General features: G+C 45.3%; 1 protein-coding gene across 2 annotated transcripts in view; it reads right to left on the bottom strand.

Annotated features, from left to right (window-relative positions):
- Positions 1 to 3,408: 3,408 nt before the first annotated feature.
- The window catches only part of AKAP12 (A-kinase anchoring protein 12), a 102,857-nt gene continuing 85,379 nt past the window's right edge, over positions 3,409 to 20,886 (bottom strand). For both annotated transcript variants that reach the window (XM_082669440.1, XM_082669439.1), the window contains 2 exons: positions 7,191 to 12,174; positions 3,409 to 6,209 (listed from right to left, as the gene is read on the bottom strand). In XM_082669440.1, the coding sequence (XP_082525566.1) occupies positions 7,199 to 12,174 (4,976 nt within the window). In that variant the 3' untranslated portion in view covers positions 3,409 to 6,209; positions 7,191 to 7,198. The remainder of the gene's footprint in view (positions 6,210 to 7,190; positions 12,175 to 20,886) is intronic.

Raw genomic sequence — 20,886 nt, 5'->3', positions numbered from 1 at the left:
TGGATGAGGAAAAAAAATGGTGGTAATTACAGAGTCCACGTCTCCCAATCCAGGGCTCTTTCTGCTATCGTTACTCTGCCTAGGAAACCCTTCCTTGCCGTTAGTCATTTAAATTCATTTCTATAAATTTTTTTGATTAGCAAAAGAAAAAAGACTAAAGAGTCCTTTTATCTTTCCATTTAGATTAAGATGCCCAGAAGCAGACAAAGGTCACAAGGTAGCCAGCCAGAGAGAACTGGGCGCCAGGAGGATGCATGGTCTAGGGAGTCCCGGGAGTGACCCGGAAGAGACTGCAGGTTTGGTCCCCTCCCAGCCAGAGTCCCCTACCCCACGTTGCATGCCCCCCACCCCATGTTGCATGCCCCCCACCCCAGTCTCCCTGGGGAGATGTGCCAGCAGGCCACAAAAGCTGAAAAGGCAACAAAGAGAGGAGGAAAGGTAAGAAATGCAGATGACACACAGAGAGCCTGTCTGAAAAAGATGTGTATGATATTTTTAGAAAGATCAGTATCATTATTCCGAATCTTCCAAAATACTTAAGGGCATAACAGTCATCAGGTTGCTTCTAATGGGTGGTTTTACTAAAACTTCTCCTCTAATTACAAATATTAATGTACTATGGTGGATTTTGCTTTTTACTTTGTCAAGCACCTTCACAAGAGGAAAATCTTGCGAAGCACCTTGTCATGGATTCTGAAATGAGGAAACGGCTGTGACAGGGTAAGTGAACGCAACAGCCTCACCTTTCTTAGTCACCAATGTTGGTGCATGAGCTTTTAGGAAACGTCGTAGGGATCTGTGTAGGTTATCTCCCCCTCTGCGTCTCCAAGGACGTAGAGAGGACAGAAGAGCCATTGATGTCTGTGTCCTGAACCCTTTTCTGTTTATAAGAGCCATATAGCCAGCTACTGGTCCTGCATTTTCCCTTGGGGATCTCACGGGCCTCTCAAATTGAACATTACCCAAACAAATATCATCAGCTACCTCTACCCATGTCGGTACATGGCTCCATACCCAGGTTGTCAACATAGAAACTTCATTTAAAAAAAAAAAGTTTGTCATTTTATTGCTTGGGGGGCAGCGGTGTGTGTGTTGGGGAGAGGGGTGGGGGTTGGTTGTTTATTTGGGGTTTTTGGCTGCACCTCGTGGCTTGCAGGATCTTAGTTCCCCAACCAGGGATTGAACCCAGGCTCCTGCAGTGAAAGGGCCGAGTCTTAACCACTGGACCACCAGGCAATTCCCCGGAAACTTCATTCTTCAGGCCAAGCTGTTCCTATGACAAATAATCAGGTATCCTGCCCTGAGGCCACCTCCTAACATCTGTCGACCCCCTCACACCCCTCCAGCCAAAGTGTCGCTACTTTAATAGAGGCCATTTTCAGCTCTTGCTAGGTTATTATAGTAACATGTTAGCTAGTCTCCTCCCAACCTCTGGTCTTTCATTCTTTAGAAGCAATTCTCTAGAATGCTTGGCATTTTAGGTAGAAACTCTCTTTTTAAGAAGGGCTGTTCTGGGGCTTCCCTGGTGGCGCAGTGGTTGAGAGTCCGCCTGCCGATGCAGGGGACAAGGGTTCGTGCCCCGGTCCGGGAAGATCCCACATGCCGCGGAGCGGCTGGGCCCGTGAGCCATGGCCGCTGAGCCTGCGCGTCCGGAGCCTGTGCTCCGCAACGGGAGAGGCCACAACAGTGAGAGGCCCGAGTACCGCAAAAAAAAAAAAAAAAGGGCTGTTCTGGACCTTGCAGCATCACAAGCGTTTGGTCCCAACTCAAATTCAGTAATACCCTAGCCATTGCGATAAGCAAAAACTCTACAGGGGAGTGGGGCAGAATCACAACCGCTAACACTGCCTTGGGAATGGCAGAAGGATAGCATCATTTCTCTGCTAAAGTAATGATATCTTAGGATAAATCCCACTTCTTAAAATGGCCCGCTGGCCAACACTGTAAGTACCCTTTCCAAAAGGCCTTTACAAAGAACCCTAATTGTATCCAGGTCTCAAGTCCTAGAGGCAACCCCACCTGCTTTTCCAGGAATCAGGTGAGCTCCTGAGGTTGACAGTGGTTAAGTAGCATCAAGCACAATGTGGGGGTTTTTTGTTGTTTTTTTCGGGGTATTGGGTACACGGGCCTCTCGCTGTTGTGGCCTCTCGCGTTGCGGAGCACAGGCTCCGGACGCACAGGGTCAGCGGCCATGGCTCACGGGCCCAGCCGCTCCGCGGCATGCGGGATCCTCCCGGACCGGGGCACGAACCCATGTCCCCTGCATCGGCAGGCGGACTCTCAACCACTGCGCCACCAGGGAAACCCCACAATGTGGTTTTTAAATTGGCCTAATTTAAAGGATTGTCGTTGTGCTCACAATTATACCAAGTTATTTGGGATTATTAGAACAAACAAGAAAACGCACAGGGGTGAGTTAGAGCTAGGACTTAGCACTCAATATCCTGCTGTGGGAAAATAACACCTTGGGTCCTAATTTCATCATTTTTGAAACGTTACTCTACCTCTGGTCTCCAAATATGAGTACTATCTATAAGGAAGCTTCTCTTAAGTTACATGTTATACTTCTCTTGTGTTAAAATTTTTCATGTCAACAAGAAATGGGAGAATACGCAAAGTCATGAGATTACCTCAGTCCTAAGTGTAGGATACTGTACAGATGGCCTGTTATATTTAAATATCAAAAAAGGGGGTTGATTTCTAAGCTGTGACAGCACTAAAAAAAAAAAAAAGTCATGATTATTTTATCTTCACCACCATGCCACCCCCACGTCCTGGTCACCTTAGCTAAAACCTGTGCTATCACATAAGGGCTGGTGATCTATATCTCAACTTCCTTATTTATAAAAGGAGAGCCAGGTCATTTTCCTAATTGTAAGAGATGGTAAGGAATTTGGTGGTGAGGAGAAAACTTGCATTTGCACAAAAATTGTGCCAGGCTATCCACCAGATTCATCTCCAGCGTCACATTACAAATGAAGTCATGTGACATTGGTCACGTTCAGGTGCCAACTTCTTCCTGGGAATCCTTGGACTGTGTCCATTTCCTTTCTTGCAGTTGGATGAGGGGTTTCTAACTCTGGTTCTGGTTACCCTTGGGATTTCAGAGTGTGGCTATCCAAAAAAGGACCTGAAACTGTGTTTATTTTAGGGAGTTGGAGGTGAGCCAGAGCTTTAATGAGAGTCTAATTAAAGGGGCCCTGACCCAAAACGGTGAAGAATCACTGAGAGACTTCTGTGCACTCAGAATCCCAGATACATTCCAAACTCCCACGAAGCTTTGTGGCCAGTGTCTCAAAGGATGATTAAGTAGTTAAAAGTAGAAGTGAAATGTGTGATGAATCTCATAACAGTTAAGAGCAATCAAAACTGAATTATGGTGCAATTATAGAAAGAAAATCCATGGCATTTAATTAGGTTGCATTTTATTTAGATAAATGAAAATTTACCCCCCAAACAGAACTAGGAATCAAATACTGTCTCAGATTAAAAAGGAAACTGCTAAGCTTGAAGCTTACACTGAAAAGCTAAAATTTCCAGCCCTTCACTACCTGTAGTTCCAAACATCAAAGGAAAATACCGGAAAAAAGTATCTGTGTGACAGAGAGAGGCAACTCGGGTGTACCATTAGCAAAAGAACCTGAGGGGGAACATTTTATATTCTTCGATTACAAGAAATGGCGAGAGTTTACAAGTCTTGCATTGCTTTCTATTGAACACGGCTCCACAGTAATGCCAAAAATAGCAAAGTTTAGGCACTTGCTCCAACTTCTGCAGTTTGCATTTGATTATTATGTACTTCACAAATTAACAGCAGCTTTACAGTTATAATACAGAATTGTATTTCATGCTACTGTTAATAGCATTCCTCCTGTTAATAAAACAATGATGCTTAATGGACATAGGTCCAGAGCTTGTACGGAAGTAATCCAGGGCACATCAAGGGCACAATCATGAAGCAACCACTACTGGAAGACCAATCGTGATGGCCAGAATGACCTGGCCACGTGTAATAAGACAAGACCAAATACAAATGGGATGAAGTGGCAGGATGGAATTTAAACCCCCCAAAAATGATTACCACAAACTACACAAATCTTTAATCTGTTCAAAATAGCACGAAGTTACTTCCTGCCATAGAAAGGAAGTTAGTTGATATTTAGAAGTGTAATGAACTCCTTAAAAACTGCTACCATCTCCAAATTTCAGTTGATCTTCAAAAATTGACACCAGCATTCGGATTTTTTTAAAGTATCAAGTTGGTGAAAAGAAATATCTTTAGATCAGAGGGTGATTTTTTTAATTTGGGGATTTTAAAGTTTAGTAATTAAGCACAAGTAAGTGGCTATTATATGTGTGAAAAACTCCCAAAAAGATACTAAATGTTTTCCAACTACCATATGCTCTTACCATGAGGGGGTCTTTCTAATAATGGCCAATTTTTTATCATAGTCAGGTTTGTTGGTTTATGAGAAACTACTTTCCAGTTTTGACAGCAAACTGTCTTTCTGCTAAAAGACTGTTCTAGTTTTGCTAGAATGTTATACTTCAAAATAATTTAATTGGCAGTTGAAATTTAAGTTCTCAAACTGGAGTACTGAGTGTGAGTACAATTTAAGAAGTGTGCACACCAGGCCAGTGCTACCCATGAAAAAGTGGGACTTTCAGGTAGATGGGGACTGTCCTTTGTGTGTCACCTGTCTGACAGAATCCTTTAGGTGTTAACGTGAATCAGAAATCATTTTGACACTTAAAATTTTTTTTCCAAGATCACCTGTTAGGTAAGGCATTTTTACCACTAAGCCTTCTTAAAATGTCATTCTAGAGACATTTGTCATGCACAGATATTAACAAAGAAAACTGACTTTTTCAGGAAGGCACCACCAGATGGTAGCATTGTTTCAGTACCGTCAATCTAAAACGCTCCTGGTTTATTTCAGCGGATCCCCTTCTGCCTTTGACTTCCTCTGATCCCCAACTCAAACTGGTGTAAAGTGGTGACAGCGTGTAGTGACTACGTTAGAAACTTCTAGCTTCTCTGCTTTTAGAATGCAGTAAACATATGTCCCAGGCTTCCTATTATCTAATAAATCCAACAAATCTAAGTGAAGCAAATGTTTTATTGAAATCAGTTGTCAAATCACAATTTATCCAAATGACAATGCTACATTGTTCTTAAAAGAGTGGGCACAAGTATGGCACAGACACGATCCAGCATCTATCAAAATACCATCTGTAAAGAACCTGACTTATTTCGTGCTGTGTGTGGATGTGGTCCAGCACAGAAGGTAGACTCAAAACCAGTCGATTTTTTTCTTGATAACATGAAAAACATTTCACTACTCTGCCTCAAAACCAGTCGATTTGTTTCTTGATAACATGAAAAACATTTCACTACTTTGCCTCAAAATTAAGCACACTCATCTGTCCGTAACAACCGTATAACAATTAGCGGAGAAGACTTTAAATTAATCTGCTACTGAAGAAAACTTCCTTCCAACCTCCACTGGGGGATAGAAAGAAAAATTTCCCAGTAACAATGGAACATTCTGTATGTTTCCCTCCAAAAAACACTTTCTATTTTTAGTGCACTGTGCATGATAGGAAAGTGACCAATTTCAGAGTGATACTAAACACTCTGAAAGGACCTAATCCTTAGTGAATTTTAAAACAAGAAGTGTAGCTTCTGATCAGGAATGTTATTTCTAGGAAGCTCTGTTTTCAAAGGTTGTAACTGAGGCAGACAGCTTCCTGAGACTTCACCGTGGTTGCATGCCCCGTCGTATATTGTGTGATACAGAAGGAATGCACTATACTGTAATTTCCTTAAACATTAAGAAAAAAATATACAATAGATACAGGAGAATTACTTAAAACATACATATAAATACATAAAGAATGATACTCCAGTTTGAGAAGCAGAACTAGGTATTGCCAACTCCAGTTCCGGGCTAAGAATTAAGGACCTTGAATCAGAGACATTATACGGTACCGAGGGAAAATATCAGGGTGGTCTTGAAAGGAAGAAATGTTATCTGGCTACAGCTCCCGATGAAGCCTCAGGATTGTCAGGGGTTCTCTAGAAATGAGAGCAGTTGATGTGTCTGTTCTTCCGTTCCCAAAGTTCTGTAAGATTGGTCTCGTCAGCAGCATTCGTTTTCTTCTCCCACTCGTCTTCACATTCTGGTCTTGCAAATACACAACAGTAACTGTAGGAGGAAGCCAGAATCAAAAGTAAATAACATACCCTTCACCTCCCTCATTTATTCAACAACAGAAGAGCTGTGAAAGTGAGTTGCAGCCAATGGGAGCCCTAGTGAGAACCACAGTTTAACTGTGTGAGAAAGAAAGATGGTGAAGGTCCATAATACAGCATCCTTTGCTACTTGAACACCAGTAGGCAGGATCTCACATGCACTGGAAATTTTTTTAAATGCTTCTTACTACTGCTGGAAGAAATCCAATTTTTTCCCAGAGAGCTATAAACTATAAATTTCAAGCACGACCTTATAAACCTACTTTGGACTTCTAGTTATTAAAAAAAAATGCAACAAAGTAGCTGTGAGCACAACGTATTTCTTATGTCTTTGAGCCAAACACACACAGTCACACTGGGGGTAAAACGAAGTCATTACTTTCAGGACACCAGTAAGACTGAAGAGCATGTCAATGAGAAAAAGGAAACTAACCCTGGGGGCTTCCCTGGTGGTGCAGTGGTTAAGAATCTGCCTGCCAATGCAGCGGACATGGGTTCGAGCCCTGGTCCAGGAAGATCCCACATGCCATGGAGCAAGTAAGCCCGTGCACCACGACTACTGAGCCTGCGCTCTGTAGCCCGCGAGCCGCAACTACTGAGCCCGCGTGAAGCCCGCACGCCTAGAGCCTGTGCTCCGCAACAAGAGAAGCCACTGAAGTGAGAAGCCCGCACACCGCGACGAAGAGTAGCCCCGTTCGCCGCAACTAGGGAAATCCCACGCGCAGCAACGAAACCCAATGCAGCTAATAAATAAATAAATTTTTAAAAAGGGAAACTAACCTGGATCTCCTAGTCTGGTTGATGGTTATTTCCCCAGATGTAGGTTCTGCATAAAATCCTAATTATTTGAATTCCTGCTTCCCTCATAACAAATCTGCCACCAGATGACAGAAAAGAGGGCAAAATTACTTTCAAAGGAAGGGAAGTTACTTACGTGACATTTTAGGATTCTGTGGGCTCGGGTTTTGCCGGTGCTCTCTCTTGGTCCTGTGTCTCCTCCTGTGTTTGTGTTTTGATCTCTTTTTCTGACTCGCTCTGCACTTTTTCTTCCTGAAATTCTACTTCCTGGCCATCTCCCTTCTCTTTTAGTTTGGGTCCAATTGTATCTGGAGACTCTTTGGTCGAGCCTCCTGATGCCTCAGCATCTTCCGGGGCTGAGGTTTGGTTCCCGGGGTCAACAGCAGCATCACCTTTTTCATCTTCTTGGGATTCAAACGGTGACTTCTCTGTTCTTTCTCCAAACCCGGCACCACCGTCGTCTTCTGGCACAGACTTTGTTTCAGGGGCTTCTCTCTTCTCCTTGGATGGGGAAGCTACCTCTTCAAGCTGCTGGCCATCTACCGGGGAACTTTCTACCCTAGTGGCCGCCATCTTCTCTAAAGCTTCATTCACATCTCCGGAAACATCTGGATGTGTGTGTTCCCCGGCACTTAGCGGGGACTCCTCTTTGGCTTCGATGGTTTGTGTTTCACCCAACGTGCAGGGCTGAAGTTTGCTTTCTTCTTTCTCGATTTTCTGCCCAGCTTCCTGGCTGTCCGCTTCCGTCAGTTGAGCCTGGGTCTGAAAAGCAGAGGCCCCTTCTTCTGTACTCCCCAACTGGTCAACAACTGTCTGAATTACGTTTTGTACAAGCTTGCAGCTCTCTGTCTCAAGTTTCAAAATCTCATCTTCAGCCTTTAAATCTTCCTCTCTTGTTTTGCTTACTCCGCCCTCCTGACAACCAGCCCGCTCACCGTCTCCATCTGACTCCCATTTCTGTGATGTGGTTTTATCTCCTTCCAGGTCTGCGCTGATGCCTTTTTCAGGCGTAACAGATACTATTACCGGGATTGATTTGGCCTGAGACTCAGTCCCTGTGGGCACTGCGTCTTCCCCTGGCTGAGCAGGAGAGCCTTCGTCTTTTTCTGAGGACTTTTCTTCCGGTACTAAACGTGCCTCTGCAGATTCCGAAGTTTCCGCTGTTTCTAAAATCTTGATAGCTTCTCCTAAGACCTTCTCCCCCACTGCTGCAGCTGTTAGAGCTAATGGTGCCTCAGAGCTCTGAACTTGAATTTCTGTGCATGCCTCTTCCTCGTGAACGGGCAGAGGACTTCCTTCAAAACTGATGACTTCCTTTCCCCCGTCTATGACGGTTACATTCACTGCCTGAACCAGTTGCTTACTGAGCTCTTCACATGTGGTAACAGCTGGTTTGCACTCAAGTTTCTCTTCATTTACTTGAGTTGGCTCTAATTCCGTTTTGTCCCTTTCCACTTGAACTACCCTCTCTCTCTCCACTGGGGTTGGAAGAGACTTAGCAGGTCTCTGGAGTTCGAGATCATCATTCTTTTGAAACTCAGCTTTTTTCGTAACTTCATCCTCAAGGGCAACTTCAGTTATCTTTTTCTCGGTTGTTTCTGTGTCAGCGGACACCACAAGTCCTTCGACAGATGGTTCCTCTTTGGCTTCCTCATCAGCACATCGGCCAGCCTCTTGAATCACCTCAGTCTTTGAAAGGATGGGTACAGTTTCCACTGTTACCTCTTTATCTGTACGTTCTAGAACCTCTTCCATTTTTGAACGCTTTTCTTCCTGGGATTGAAAATTGGAAGGTTCTGGAGGCATCTCTTTCAGTTCAGGAAGTGCCTCACCTTCTGTGACCTGGTATTGGGTACCGGATGGAACCTCACCATCTTCATCGATTTCCATGATCGTGGTCTGCTGGCTTACATTTGTAGCTTCAAAATCTGCTACTGGGGTGCTTCCATTGGTCTCACTGTCTGTGAGGGTTTCAGCTGAGCCAGGAGCAACAGCCTGTTCTGGGACAGTCTCTGGTTTTACTGCAGCCACGGTTTCAGCTGGACAAGTGCTTGTAAGCTCCCTGGCCTCTGCACTCTCTGTGCCTGGAGGAATTTCTTCCAAGCTTTCCGGGGTGGCCTGTACCATGGCGGTCCCCTGTGTCAGAGTCTCAGTTTTCGTTTCTTGTACACGTACTCTGGGTGCTCCATCCATTGCTTCCTTCTGATCGAGTGCATAAGAATCCTCTTCTGCTTCCTCCACCTGCTCCAGTATTTTCGCTTGTCCTTTCTGGGTTGTCTGGATGGTGTCGTCTAGCCCTCTGGCGTCAGGCAGCTGTGATTCCTGTTTAACTTTTTCTGCAACGGCCTGCAGCACCTCTCGGGTCCTCTTCGCCTGGGCTTCCATGTCGGGCATGCTGCCCTCCACCTCCTGAACCGGTGTTGCTTCCTCGGTGGTATCTGGAAAGTCGGTTAACTGGGAAACAGCCGAAACCATGTCGGTGGTCTCTTCAGCACCAGAGGCTTCTGTGGCTTCTTCAGCACACAACGCCTCTGTGGTTTCTGCGGCCGTCAGAGCTTCAGGGGTCAATTCCACCTTGCTGGCGACTATGTCATCAGCGGCCTCCTGGCTCTCTGGCAGCGTTTTGGTATCGACGGGGATTTCCTCTGCAACGACTTCTTTTTCAAACACCTCCCCAGATGGTGGCTTGTCTTCGTCTTCTGCTTGTTCAAGAGGTTCTGTCACCGAAGCAGAGATCCAGGAAGGTGCCCTTTCTTCAATGCTAGTAACGGCCCTTGTCCCGTCCATGACAGCCACAGTCACGGTGTGAACCAGACTCTTACTGAGCTCCTCCGACACGTCGACAGCCACCTTCTGCTCGGGGCCCTCCTCGCTCTTCGGAGCCTGCTGTGCTTCTGTTTTCTCCCTTTCCACCGCATCGTACTCGGACAGAGGCACCACGGCTGGGACGTCCGAATCGTCCTCGTTGACCTCCGTTGGCCCCGTATCTTCCATCGCCGCTTGTTCTTGTTTCCCATCCAGCCTTTTCTTCCTTCGTCCAGGAATAAACTTCCTGATTGAAACCCAAGACTCTTCTTTCCCCAGCTCAGCATCTGAGGCTGAATATTCTAGGCTGGACCCAGCTACCAAGTCTTCGTTTTTCTCTTCCACTTTTGACTTCGGTTTTTTTCTCGAGGTGACTAATCTTTTAAATGACTCCCAGGTGGAGACCCCCTCCCCTTCGGAGGGGCTGCCGGCCTGCTCGGGTGAGGAACTTCCTGGGGGTTGGTCGTGGTCTTGGGAGCCGGCAGGGGGCGCGTCTGGGCCCGACTCCCTGTCTCTCCCTGCTTCCTCTGGTTTTTGGCTGTCTCCTCCCGGGGGTTTTGGTCCCCCTTCGTCGTCAGAAGAGGATGCTTTCCTTGCTCTTTTCTTGGATGACCCCACACAAATCAGAGCTTCCCAGGACACGGAGGTGTCAACCTTGCGCTTTGGCTCTTCCGGCTTCTGCTCCTCTCCGTTTCCTTTCCCCTCCTCCTGCATTTCAGAGGTGGTGCTCTCCGTGGAGGACAGAGTGGCGCTCTTAACCTTTTCCACTTCGTCCTCCTTGTCACTTTCAGAGAGCCTTCTCACGCGTTTCTTGGGTGTCACCATCTTTTTGAAAGATGCCCAGGGGGTAACACCTTCCCTCTTCTTCTCTCCGTCGGAAGTGGTCCCTTCCTCCGTCTCCCCGTCCTGGGGGGCCTCGGCCACGCCTTTCTCCAGGCACGTGATCTCCTCGGGCTCTTCGGGGGACGAGGCCGAGCTCTCACCCTTGGGTTCGTCTGGGCTGTCGGGAGAATCCGCTGAGGCTGGATGCTGCTCCCCGGACTCCTCATCTCCTCCTCTTTTCCCTTTCTGTTTCTTTCCAGAGAGCTTTTTTAAGCCGCTGCTAGTGAACAGTTTCTTTAAAGGGCTTCCCTGCACCTTAGTTCTCTCCTGCGAGGACGGCACTTCCACCTCCCCCGCAACGCCCTCAGGGGGCGTGGGAGGCGCTTTCGCGGCTGCGCAGAGCTCCGGCTGGGCGTGGTCCCCGCTGGGGGCGCCCGCCTCTTCCTGCATCTTCAGCAGCGCCTCCGGGGGCTCGGCGTCCGGAAGGTCGGCGTCCGTTTCAAGCGATCGCTCAGGTGGCGAGGGCTCTACTGCCTCTTCTACCTCGGCTTTCTGCGCCTCCGTGCCCTTCTCTGCAGTGCTGACGTGGACCTCCGCGACAATCTCTACTTTTTCATCGAACACTTCTGTTGCTAACGGGGCGGGTTTCTCTTCGGGAGGTGCTTGCCCTTGGTCTTCAGGGGGCAGCTCCACCTTTTCATACTCGGCCGACAGCCTGGCATCCTGGGTGCTCTCGCGGGCCTCCTGTGAGGACGGCTGCTCGGAGAGATCTTCCGTCTTCTCGTTTTCTTCTGTGTCTGCCTTTTCTGCCTCTTGTTCCTTTTTCTTCTCTGAAGCCTCCAGCTCATCCTCCCGAGGCTTCCTGAAACTGGTCTTTTTTCGCCAGCCGGCCCAACCTTGAGTGAAGAATTTTTTGAAGGGTGATGCGGTTTCGCTGGCCACTGGACTAGTCGGAGAATCTGGAGATCTGGCGGGTTCTTTCTCTTGTTTTTCTTCTCCTTCATCTTTGCCTTCCTCGGCTGGTGGACTGGACTCCGCCTGAAGGGAGACTTCTGGGCGGCTCAGCTCGTGTCTGGGCGTCTCTTCGGGCTTCTCTGTGGACTGTTTGAGTTCAGTGTCTGTGGGTGTCGCGTCCCCCGTCTCCCGGCTGGGCTCCAGGCGGTCACCAGCCTCGTCGGACCCCCCTGGCCCTCCGCCTTCATCCTTTTTGACGGTGAGAAGCTGCACAGTGTCAGACTTCTCTGTCTTATCCTTTCTCACAGTGAATTTGAAGCCGACAAACTTAAACACCTTCTTAAATCCTACGTCATTAGCCTGGGGATCAGCGGGTTGCATCAGCTCGTCTACACTGCTTTCTGAGGCAGGGATCTGTTCCATCATCTCAGGCACTTCCTCCTGCCCCTCCTTCGTGATGTCTTGAACCGCCGCTGAGTTAGCAGCCATGTCTTTGTCTGAGTCCCTTTCAGTCACATCTTCAGACTCTCTCTGTCCAACTATTAACAGAAAAAAAAAAAAAAAGAGGAGGTGGGGGTGGGGAAGAAAAAGATTGAAAATGATTACAATTCAAGAAAATTAAATATTTAAAAAACACGGCCAATGAATACTTTCTTTAACATCAGGCAGTTCCAAGATCGGGTAACGGTCTTACCAGTATCTGTAAATCTCAATAGATTGGGCAAAAAATTAGTTATAGGTAAGTGGCCACAACATCACTAAGGGTAGGTCAACCAGACGGCGTATGCAAAATGGAATCACACATCACACCTAGGATCTAGAATCCATCAAGCTTTAAAGATGACTTCCACTTTATAGGAAATATAGGGTTAGAGAAACTAAGCTAAATAAGTACCTAGACAAATCTAAAGGAGGGGCATTCTATGTGATAACTACCTGGCCTCTTCAACAAGTCCCCAAAGGCGACCAGAGCTCCTTGGGGAAATTCTGGACTAGGTCAGGGAAAGTACAAGGAACATTTTATTGCGACAAAAGGGGGTGCTCAAAAGCTTGTGTGTGTGTGTGGGGGGGCATATCCAAAGGACACAGGAGCCAGCTTGAAAGGGCTCCTGCTGGCCAAACATTGAAGCGTAAAAAAATAACAATGATAGGTTATAATACATTGACTAAAAATAGAATCTATGAACCAAGAGTGACACTACAAATACAACATTGTAAATCGACTATACTTCAATTATAAAAGAGTGATACCAAAAAATTAAGTGAGGAGTAGGGGATACTTCCTTATGAAAAAACGCCAATCAATGAATTTAGATATAACTTGCACTTTGATCCGTAGGGCTATTTCTTTAGAATTTAGAATTCTACCACATCAAGATTCATATTTATTAAGGACGAGAGTTAAGAAAAACGGTTCTTTTATAGACAGTTGTCCAGGCTCTTCCTAGGCCACAGCAAACAGCCGTTCAGCCTTGAAAACGCAGAGCATCACTGTCTCTAAACACGTATTTGTATCATTCATCAAACAATTAACTTAAAGGAAATAATATAAGTGGATTTTTGCTTGCAGTTAATTTGGAGAGGAGAAAGCCATGTTTTAATTCGCTTCAACTGTAGGGTCAACTGAACTGAACTTTTTCAATTGCTTAGAAAAATAAAAATAATTTCTCATTATATAAAATAAATGCAACACTGTTTCATGGCCAATGAGGTTACTCTTTTGAATGTGGGCCTGACTGAAGGCATTTGGAACTAGTCATATCACTATTAAAATCAGCTATTCAGAAACACATTTTAAAAAGACAGGAATTAGGGGGAAAGTTTTTAATAGATGAGACTTGGAAGCAAAGCAAGGAAATTGGCTGTAGCTTAAGCGGTTGCCTTATTTGGTAAAGCCTAGTTGGCTGTTCATCAGTAGACTTAGAAAAACCACGTTTACTAATAACACCATTCTAATAACTCATTCAGTCAAGAATCAAGAGATGCTAAAACTTTGGGATGAAAGGTTTCCAGCACACTTACAGTTTTAGAGTATCAACACACAGATTACTTCGTTTCAAAAGCAACAACTCCCTTTATAATGCAGAAACCTGCCAGGCACCACCTTAACCAAGCGATCAGAATTAACATCTCCAATAATGGGACAAAACTGTCATCATGCTTCATGATGTGAGGCACTGAGAAGGCCAATAAGTCAGCTACACAGTACTCCTGACAAAAATGTTTAACAGAATTGAATCGTGTGGAAACAGTCAGACAACAGCCCACATGGAAGCCTGGCCTGAAATATAAATGTCGCAAAGGACAAAAATCAAACATAAATACAAATGGATTGTCTGCAAGTAACTTTCAAAAAGTTTAAGGGGAGAGCATGACGGGGTACGGCTAGAGGAGAAAGAAAATGTGGTAAAGTATCAGTGAATGGTGAATAAAGTCAAGTGTATATGGGTGTTCACTGTATTTTTCTTTAGGTTTGAATTTTTTTTCTGTTTTTTTTTGCGGTATGCGGGCCTCTCCCGTTGCGGAGCACAGGCTCCAGACGTGCAGGCTCAGTGGCCACGGCTCACGGGCCCAGCCGCTCCGCAGCATGTGGGATCTTCCCAGACCGGGGCACGAACCTGTGTCCCCTGCATCAGCAGGCGGACTCTCAACCACTGCGCCACCAGGGAAGCCCGGGTTTGAATTTTTTGTGTGTTTTTTTTTAACATGTTTATTGCAGTATAATTGCTTTACAATGGTGTGTTAGTTTCTGTTTTATAATTTAGGTTTGAATTTTAAAACTTGGGGGTTAAAGAAGCAAGTCAATGTTATTTAATAAAGGGTGGGATTCTGTGCTAAATTTAAAAATTTAAGAAACATAACAACCAGAGACACCAGGCACGGTCCTGGGTTGGTATTTGTTAGGGCAAGGCAGCTTAATGACATTTTTGGGTCTACTTGGGATACTCGATGTCAGATTAGAGGAGATGAATTCTTACCAAAATGAAAGGGTAGAAATTTTGACTGAAGAAAAGCAGGTTACCAAACAGTGTATGTACTATGACCTCATTTTGGTTTAAAAACTCTCTCTCTCTCTCCCTCTCTCTCTAGGCTCCAGCAAACAGCCGTTCAGCCTTGAAAATGCAGAGCATCACTGTCTCTCTCTCTCTCTCTCTTTCTCTCTCTCTCTCTCTCTCACACACACACCCCTCACATACGACTTCTGGAGGATGGGAATGTGATATAGTTTAGTTTTGCTTATCTGAATTTTTTCATTTTCTATTTAGTATTGCTTTCTGTAATAAACAAAAAGGTCAATTAAAACTGACGCACAAAAAGGTCCCAATAATGTTGGAACAACATACTTAATGCCTGCTGCACAAAATGAAGCTTAATAATTATAACCAGTTCCAATACCAGTGCTTAGAACGTGGCAATAAGTATTTGAAATACAGAACAATGTGGAAATACAGAAACCATGTGCATATCCAAATCCATAAATTCCTCCAAGAAAATAATTTTATACTTTATGTGAAATATTACAAACCTATGTCTACAAATTTCCATTTTACTATTTATTGGGTTTCATTTTGAAAGCGAAGCCTAGAAAGTTCACTGAAAAGCTGTCCAAAGTACCACCCAAGTGAAGACCAGAGCCCGCGTGCAGAGCCCTGTTTGAACATGCCTTGTACTGTGCTAGAAATCAACCTAAAGTCCTTTGCCCCTTCCTTTTTCTTTTCTAACGTTACCAGATTTATGGATAATCACAGATAAAACCTGTGACCATCTGGACCTCCTCTTCTGCAGAGAGGAAGGAAGGATACTGAGGAGGCGCTCTAACGCTACCCACGTACTTACAGGGCTGGGCGGGGCCTCGGCTTTGGTGACAGTGCGTAGCTGTCTCTGTAAGAGTTTTGGGAGTTTCAGCCAATTTTCATTTTTTTCTAACTGATATCAGCATCTAAGGTAGCATTAAAAAATAATAATAATAAAACCGAACTGAACATTTATATATTTTTTTGGCCTCGCCACAAGGCTTGCGGGATCTCAGTTCCCCGACCAGGGATTGAACCCAGGCCACGCCAGTGAAAGCTCGGACTCCTAACCACTAGGCAACCAGGGAACTCCCCAAACTGAATATTTTTTTAAAAAATTCATTTATTAATTTATTTATTTTTGGCTGCGTTGGGTCTTCGTTGCTGCCCGTGGCCTTTCTCTAGTTGCGGTGAGTGGGGGCTACTCTTCGTTGCAGTACACGGGCTTCTCATTGCAGTGGTTTCTCTTGTTGCGGAGCACAGGCTCTAGGAGTGTGGGATTCAGTAGTTGTGGCACACGGGCTTCAGTAGTTGTGGCTTGCCGACTCTAGAGCGCAGGCCGAGTAGTTGTGGTGCACAGGCTTTAGTTGCTCCGCGGCATGTGGGCTCTTCCTGGACTAAGGTTAGAACCTACGTCTCCCACACTGGCAGGCAGATTCTTAACCACTGCGCCACCAGGGAAGCCCCCCAAACTGAACATTTTAGATAAAGAAGGTTTGAAGAAAAACCAACTTGATTACTTTCAAGTATGCTTCTTAAAGGGAAATTTTTCCTTTCCTTTTTTAAAAAAATCAATTTGAGAACCAAACACTGAACTCTAGTTAATAACATGCATGCTGAAGTGTTTAGCGGTGAAGCATACTGATGCCTGCAGCTTACTTTGAAATGCATAAAAGAGAAGTAAGACGGACTCATGAACAGATACAAGGATGGATAGTTGAAGAGATATGTGAGAAGGCAATTATGGTAAAACATTAATTATACAATCTAGATAAATATACATGTCTAATATTCACTTTTCTTTCAACTTTTTCATATCTTAAAATTTTTCATAAATAAATTTGGGGGGAAAAGCTCCCCAGGTGATAAAAAAAAATCACTTTGAAATACACATTTGTGACCAACTTTAGACTTTATAAACAATAAAGGAGGACTTCCCTGGTGGTGCAGTGGTTAAGAATCCGCCTACCAATGCAGGGGACATGGGTTCGATCCCTGGTCCCGGAAGACCCCACATGCCGCGGAGCAACTAAGCCCTTGCACCACAACTACTGAGCCTGCGTGCCACAACTACTGAAACCTGCGCGGCTAGAGCCCATGCTCCGCCACATGAAAAGCCACTGCAATGAGAAGCCCGCGCACTGCAAAGAAGAGTAGCCCCGCTCGCCACAACAAGAGAAAGCCCCTGCCCAGCAACGAAGACCCAATGCAGCCAAAATTAAATTAATTAATTTTAAAAAAAGACCCAACGCAGCCAAAACGAAATAAATTTATTTTTAAAAAATAAAGGAAAAATTACAACCCACATTAAATACTGAGGCAAATATCCCAAGAGAAAGAAAAATTCAGACATATGTGATAGACTGTTCAGAGTATCCAACCCTGACATTCCTTTCCTTCTGGGAACACTCTCTCCCCATTATTTATTTAAAAGTATGTATAATCTTCTGAAATAAGAATATGCTGTTTATTTATCTCTTGTAAAAATAAAATACAGTGTGTGTGAAAAAAAATATGCCGTAAGTTTCCATTTGTTCCTATTATAATCCAGTTTATACAGTTAAGTCTAAGGGTTTCTTGAAGTTAAGTGCATTTCGATGAAATACTTTACAAATTTTCCCAATTATAAAAGCATACTCTTCAGAGAACTTTCTGCAAACACTTCTAATGCAACACAAGAGATGTGACCTTCTTTTTTTTAAAGATGGATGATATCATTGGAAATACACTAGAGGAAAAAGTCAAAGCCCAAAAGTAAACTCTATTCTACTATAAATTTACTAGTAATGCACACATATAAAAATTAAATTTCCTGCCAGCAAGCAGGAGGTAAAAACACTCATTAACTAACCTCTCTAGAAACCATTAGAAAATGCAGAGACGTTTTGCTAACATAGTAGGAGAAAGTAGGTGTAACACACCATTTCCCCCGTTTCCCCTCCAGGCTCCTAAATCTGTGTTTCAATTTGAAACACCTTTTATAAAACTCTGGGATGACTGGAATGTTTACAGTCAAAGCTCGGGACACAAAGCTGAACAGCTGCTAACTGGTATCACAAAACAACGACTGGTGGTTCCTTATAGCTTAGCAATATCCAGATGTTCTCTTTAGAGTGTTATACGGCTGAACCCATTAAAAAAGAAAAGTATTTAAGATCACAGGAAAATTTAAAATCCTAACTGGTCAGCTGGTCTGCAGTCTCTTTTTACCTAAGTAATCCTAGGAGCTACTATTGTCAGAACAATCTTCCAGACTGGGCAAGGCCCCCGCGGGCCCAGATGGCGCCTTTGTGCTTTGTGCACAAGGCTGGACAAACCCAACTCAGCCCTGATTTCCACTTGCCTTCTGTACCAGCTAGACCTGTACAGACCTTACAGAGAGGCCCTGTTTCCTAAAATACCCCTTGGATCACACCATGCAGCTAGCTACCAAACATCCCTAAGCGTTCCAGCATCTAGGGGAGTGTCTTCTACGCTACTAACCTGGCAGCCAAGGCTGTCTAAATTACATTCTAACATATAAGCCAACTTAAAAAAAAATTTTTTTTATCGGATATATGCATATGTATAACTGATTCACTTCGCTGTATACCTGAAACTAACACAACATTGTAAATCTACTATACTCCAATAAAAATAAGCCAACTTTGATCGCACACTTGCACTTTAGAGGTCTGTAACCTGCCTCAAACCACGTGCGACCACGTGGCTACCCACTCAGCTGGGAACCCGCAGGTAGTGAAACTTAGATCCTTTTTTTTCAGCCTCGTTTCCGATGACTGGGGCAGGCGCTCGGCGTGCTGCAGCCCAAGTAGCAAGGCCTGCTCCGTCCTGTTCTGCATCCCCCATTTTGCTCGCCTGTCTCTGGGCTCTTGGGGAGGGGTGGGGGGCGACTTTCTGGTCTTGGCTAAATCCTTGTGATTTTTCGAGGCCTGTATCGTTTTCTACCTCGCCCGCCTGCCGGGCAAAGACCTTCCCAGGTGACCCCAGCCCGCACAATCTCTATCCCAATCCTCACGCCCCTCCTTCTAGGTCATTGTCTTCCCGATGTGCCTCTTTCTGGCAAGAAGCGACGTGCAGCCTAGGGCCTCCCTTGAGCTGCGGTTCTGTTTTTCAGTTTCCGGGCGAGGTGCTGGCTCGGAGAGCGCAGGGTTCGGGCACATGCTCCACGGGCCTCAGCGAACCGTATGGAGCCCAGAGGGTGGCTCTGCAGCCCTGGGCATGGTGTCCTGTGGTGTCTCTCCCTAACACCCCCCCACCCACCCTGCGCGCTCCTGTGCCGGCAGGGTGATGAAAGCAAGGGAAAGGAGGAAGGATGGAAACCCACACACCCATCTAACTGACACTTCAGGGGGCGCTCCCGGCGATCCGGCCCGCCAGGCCCCGGGGCGAACCGCCGCTGGGGGCGCACGCTACTCACAGCAGAGGATACTCCACCAGGGCCTGGCGCGCGCCGCTGGCCGGCAGGGGCAATCCGACAGAGGCCCCGGAGGCCCCAGCCTTCCTCTGCCGGCTGCCCCATCGCTGCATGGAGACGCCCCTGGGAGAGTCGCGCACGTCTCAGAGGGCTCAGCCTCCTCGTCAGCCTGCAAGGGAAAGCCAGGAGGCCCTGAACATCACCCCCAGGGGCCCCTCTTCCAGGCGAAGCACACTAGATGCCGGAAACCAGCCAAACCTCCCTGGCCAAAGGCGGCCAAACCTCACTGCCGCAGCGTTCCTGTACTGCCTCTCTTATCCGCACAACATTCCATCGAGTAGTTGATCCAAAACCCGCATTGCCTATCAGTGGCCCAGGGCATGGCAGGCACCTGTGCCTGGGTGGGTTTGTTTGTAGGTACTTTAACTTCCTAAGTATTAGAATAAGAACTGGGTTCCCATTACGAAGCTATCATCTCCAATCATAGAGCCTTAGAGCTGGAAAGCAGAGGTCACCTGGTCCCCCCAGCTGGTTTACAGGGGAATAAACTGACTTCAAACATGGTTGTATGTGGGAAATGCAAAACGGTATAGCCACTTGGGAAGACAGTGGGGCAGTTTCTTGCAAAACCAAACACACTCTTACCATCTGATCCAGCAATTATGCTCCTTGGTTTTTCCCTAAATATTCTTGGTATTTACTCATACCCACATTTGGTGTGAGTTGAAAACATGTCCACACAAGAACCCACACATGGATGTTTATAGCAGCTTTACTCACAATTGCAAAAACTCGGAAGCAACCAATCTTCATAGGTGAATGGATAAATAAACTATGGTGGTATATACAGGCAATAAAATATTATTCAGCACTAAAGACAAGCTAGCAAATCGTGAAGACATGGAGGAGCCTTAACACGTGCATATGGCTAAGTGAAAGAAGCCGAACTGAAAAGGCTACATACTGTACGATTGCAACTCCACGGCATTCTGGAAAACGCACAACTGTGGAGACAATAAAAAGATCAGTGTTACGGGGGTAGGGAGGTGGGAGGGATGCACAGGCAGAGCAGGGAGGACTTTTTAGGACGGTGAAATACTCTGCATGATACTCTAGATACATGTCATTATACATTTGTTCAAACCCACAGAATGTACACCACCAAGAGTGAACCAATGTAAACGAACCCACACCAATGTAAACTATCGACTTTGAGTGATAACGATGTCAGCGTAGGCTCATGGATGGCAACAAATGTACCGCTCTGGTGTGGGACGCTGATAGTGGGAGAGGCTAGGCATGTGTGGGGTTAGGGAGTGTATAGGAACTGTACTTTCCACTCTTTCTTGCTGTGACCCTAAAACTGCTCTAAGAAATAAAGTCTGCGTTTTACAAAATGGTAAAAGAAAAATAAACTCCATGTACTCTCAAAGCATTAAAATTCTTATTCTCCAAACACTGTAACTTTACAATTTGTAAATGCCACTTATGACAAGGAAAATTATTTAGACATGTCAACACCTACACTTAAGAGAAAAATTGCTATATGTCTGATGTGGACAGCAATTCAAATTCTATTTCAGTGTAAAAAGCGTTTTTTTCATGGTTACAGTCATGCTTTAAAAAAAGAAATAACACATATATCCTATACGCCCACTCAAAGATAATGATTCAAAAGATCACCTGAGTACACCTGTAACTTATATAACATTGTACATCAACTCTACTTCAATAAAAAAATTTTTAAAAATGTTGTAAGATCACCTGACCATCATTTTGTCACTTTGTCAAGGTAAAGACTGGATAAAAGCAAGAATCAA

Source organism: Grampus griseus, assembly GCF_964374135.1.
Source record: "Grampus griseus genome assembly, chromosome: 13".
In the NCBI taxonomy this organism is placed as follows: Eukaryota; Metazoa; Chordata; class Mammalia; order Artiodactyla; family Delphinidae; genus Grampus; species Grampus griseus.
Note: the sequence above shows the minus strand (reverse complement) of the source record. Positions and strands in the feature narration are given on the sequence as shown.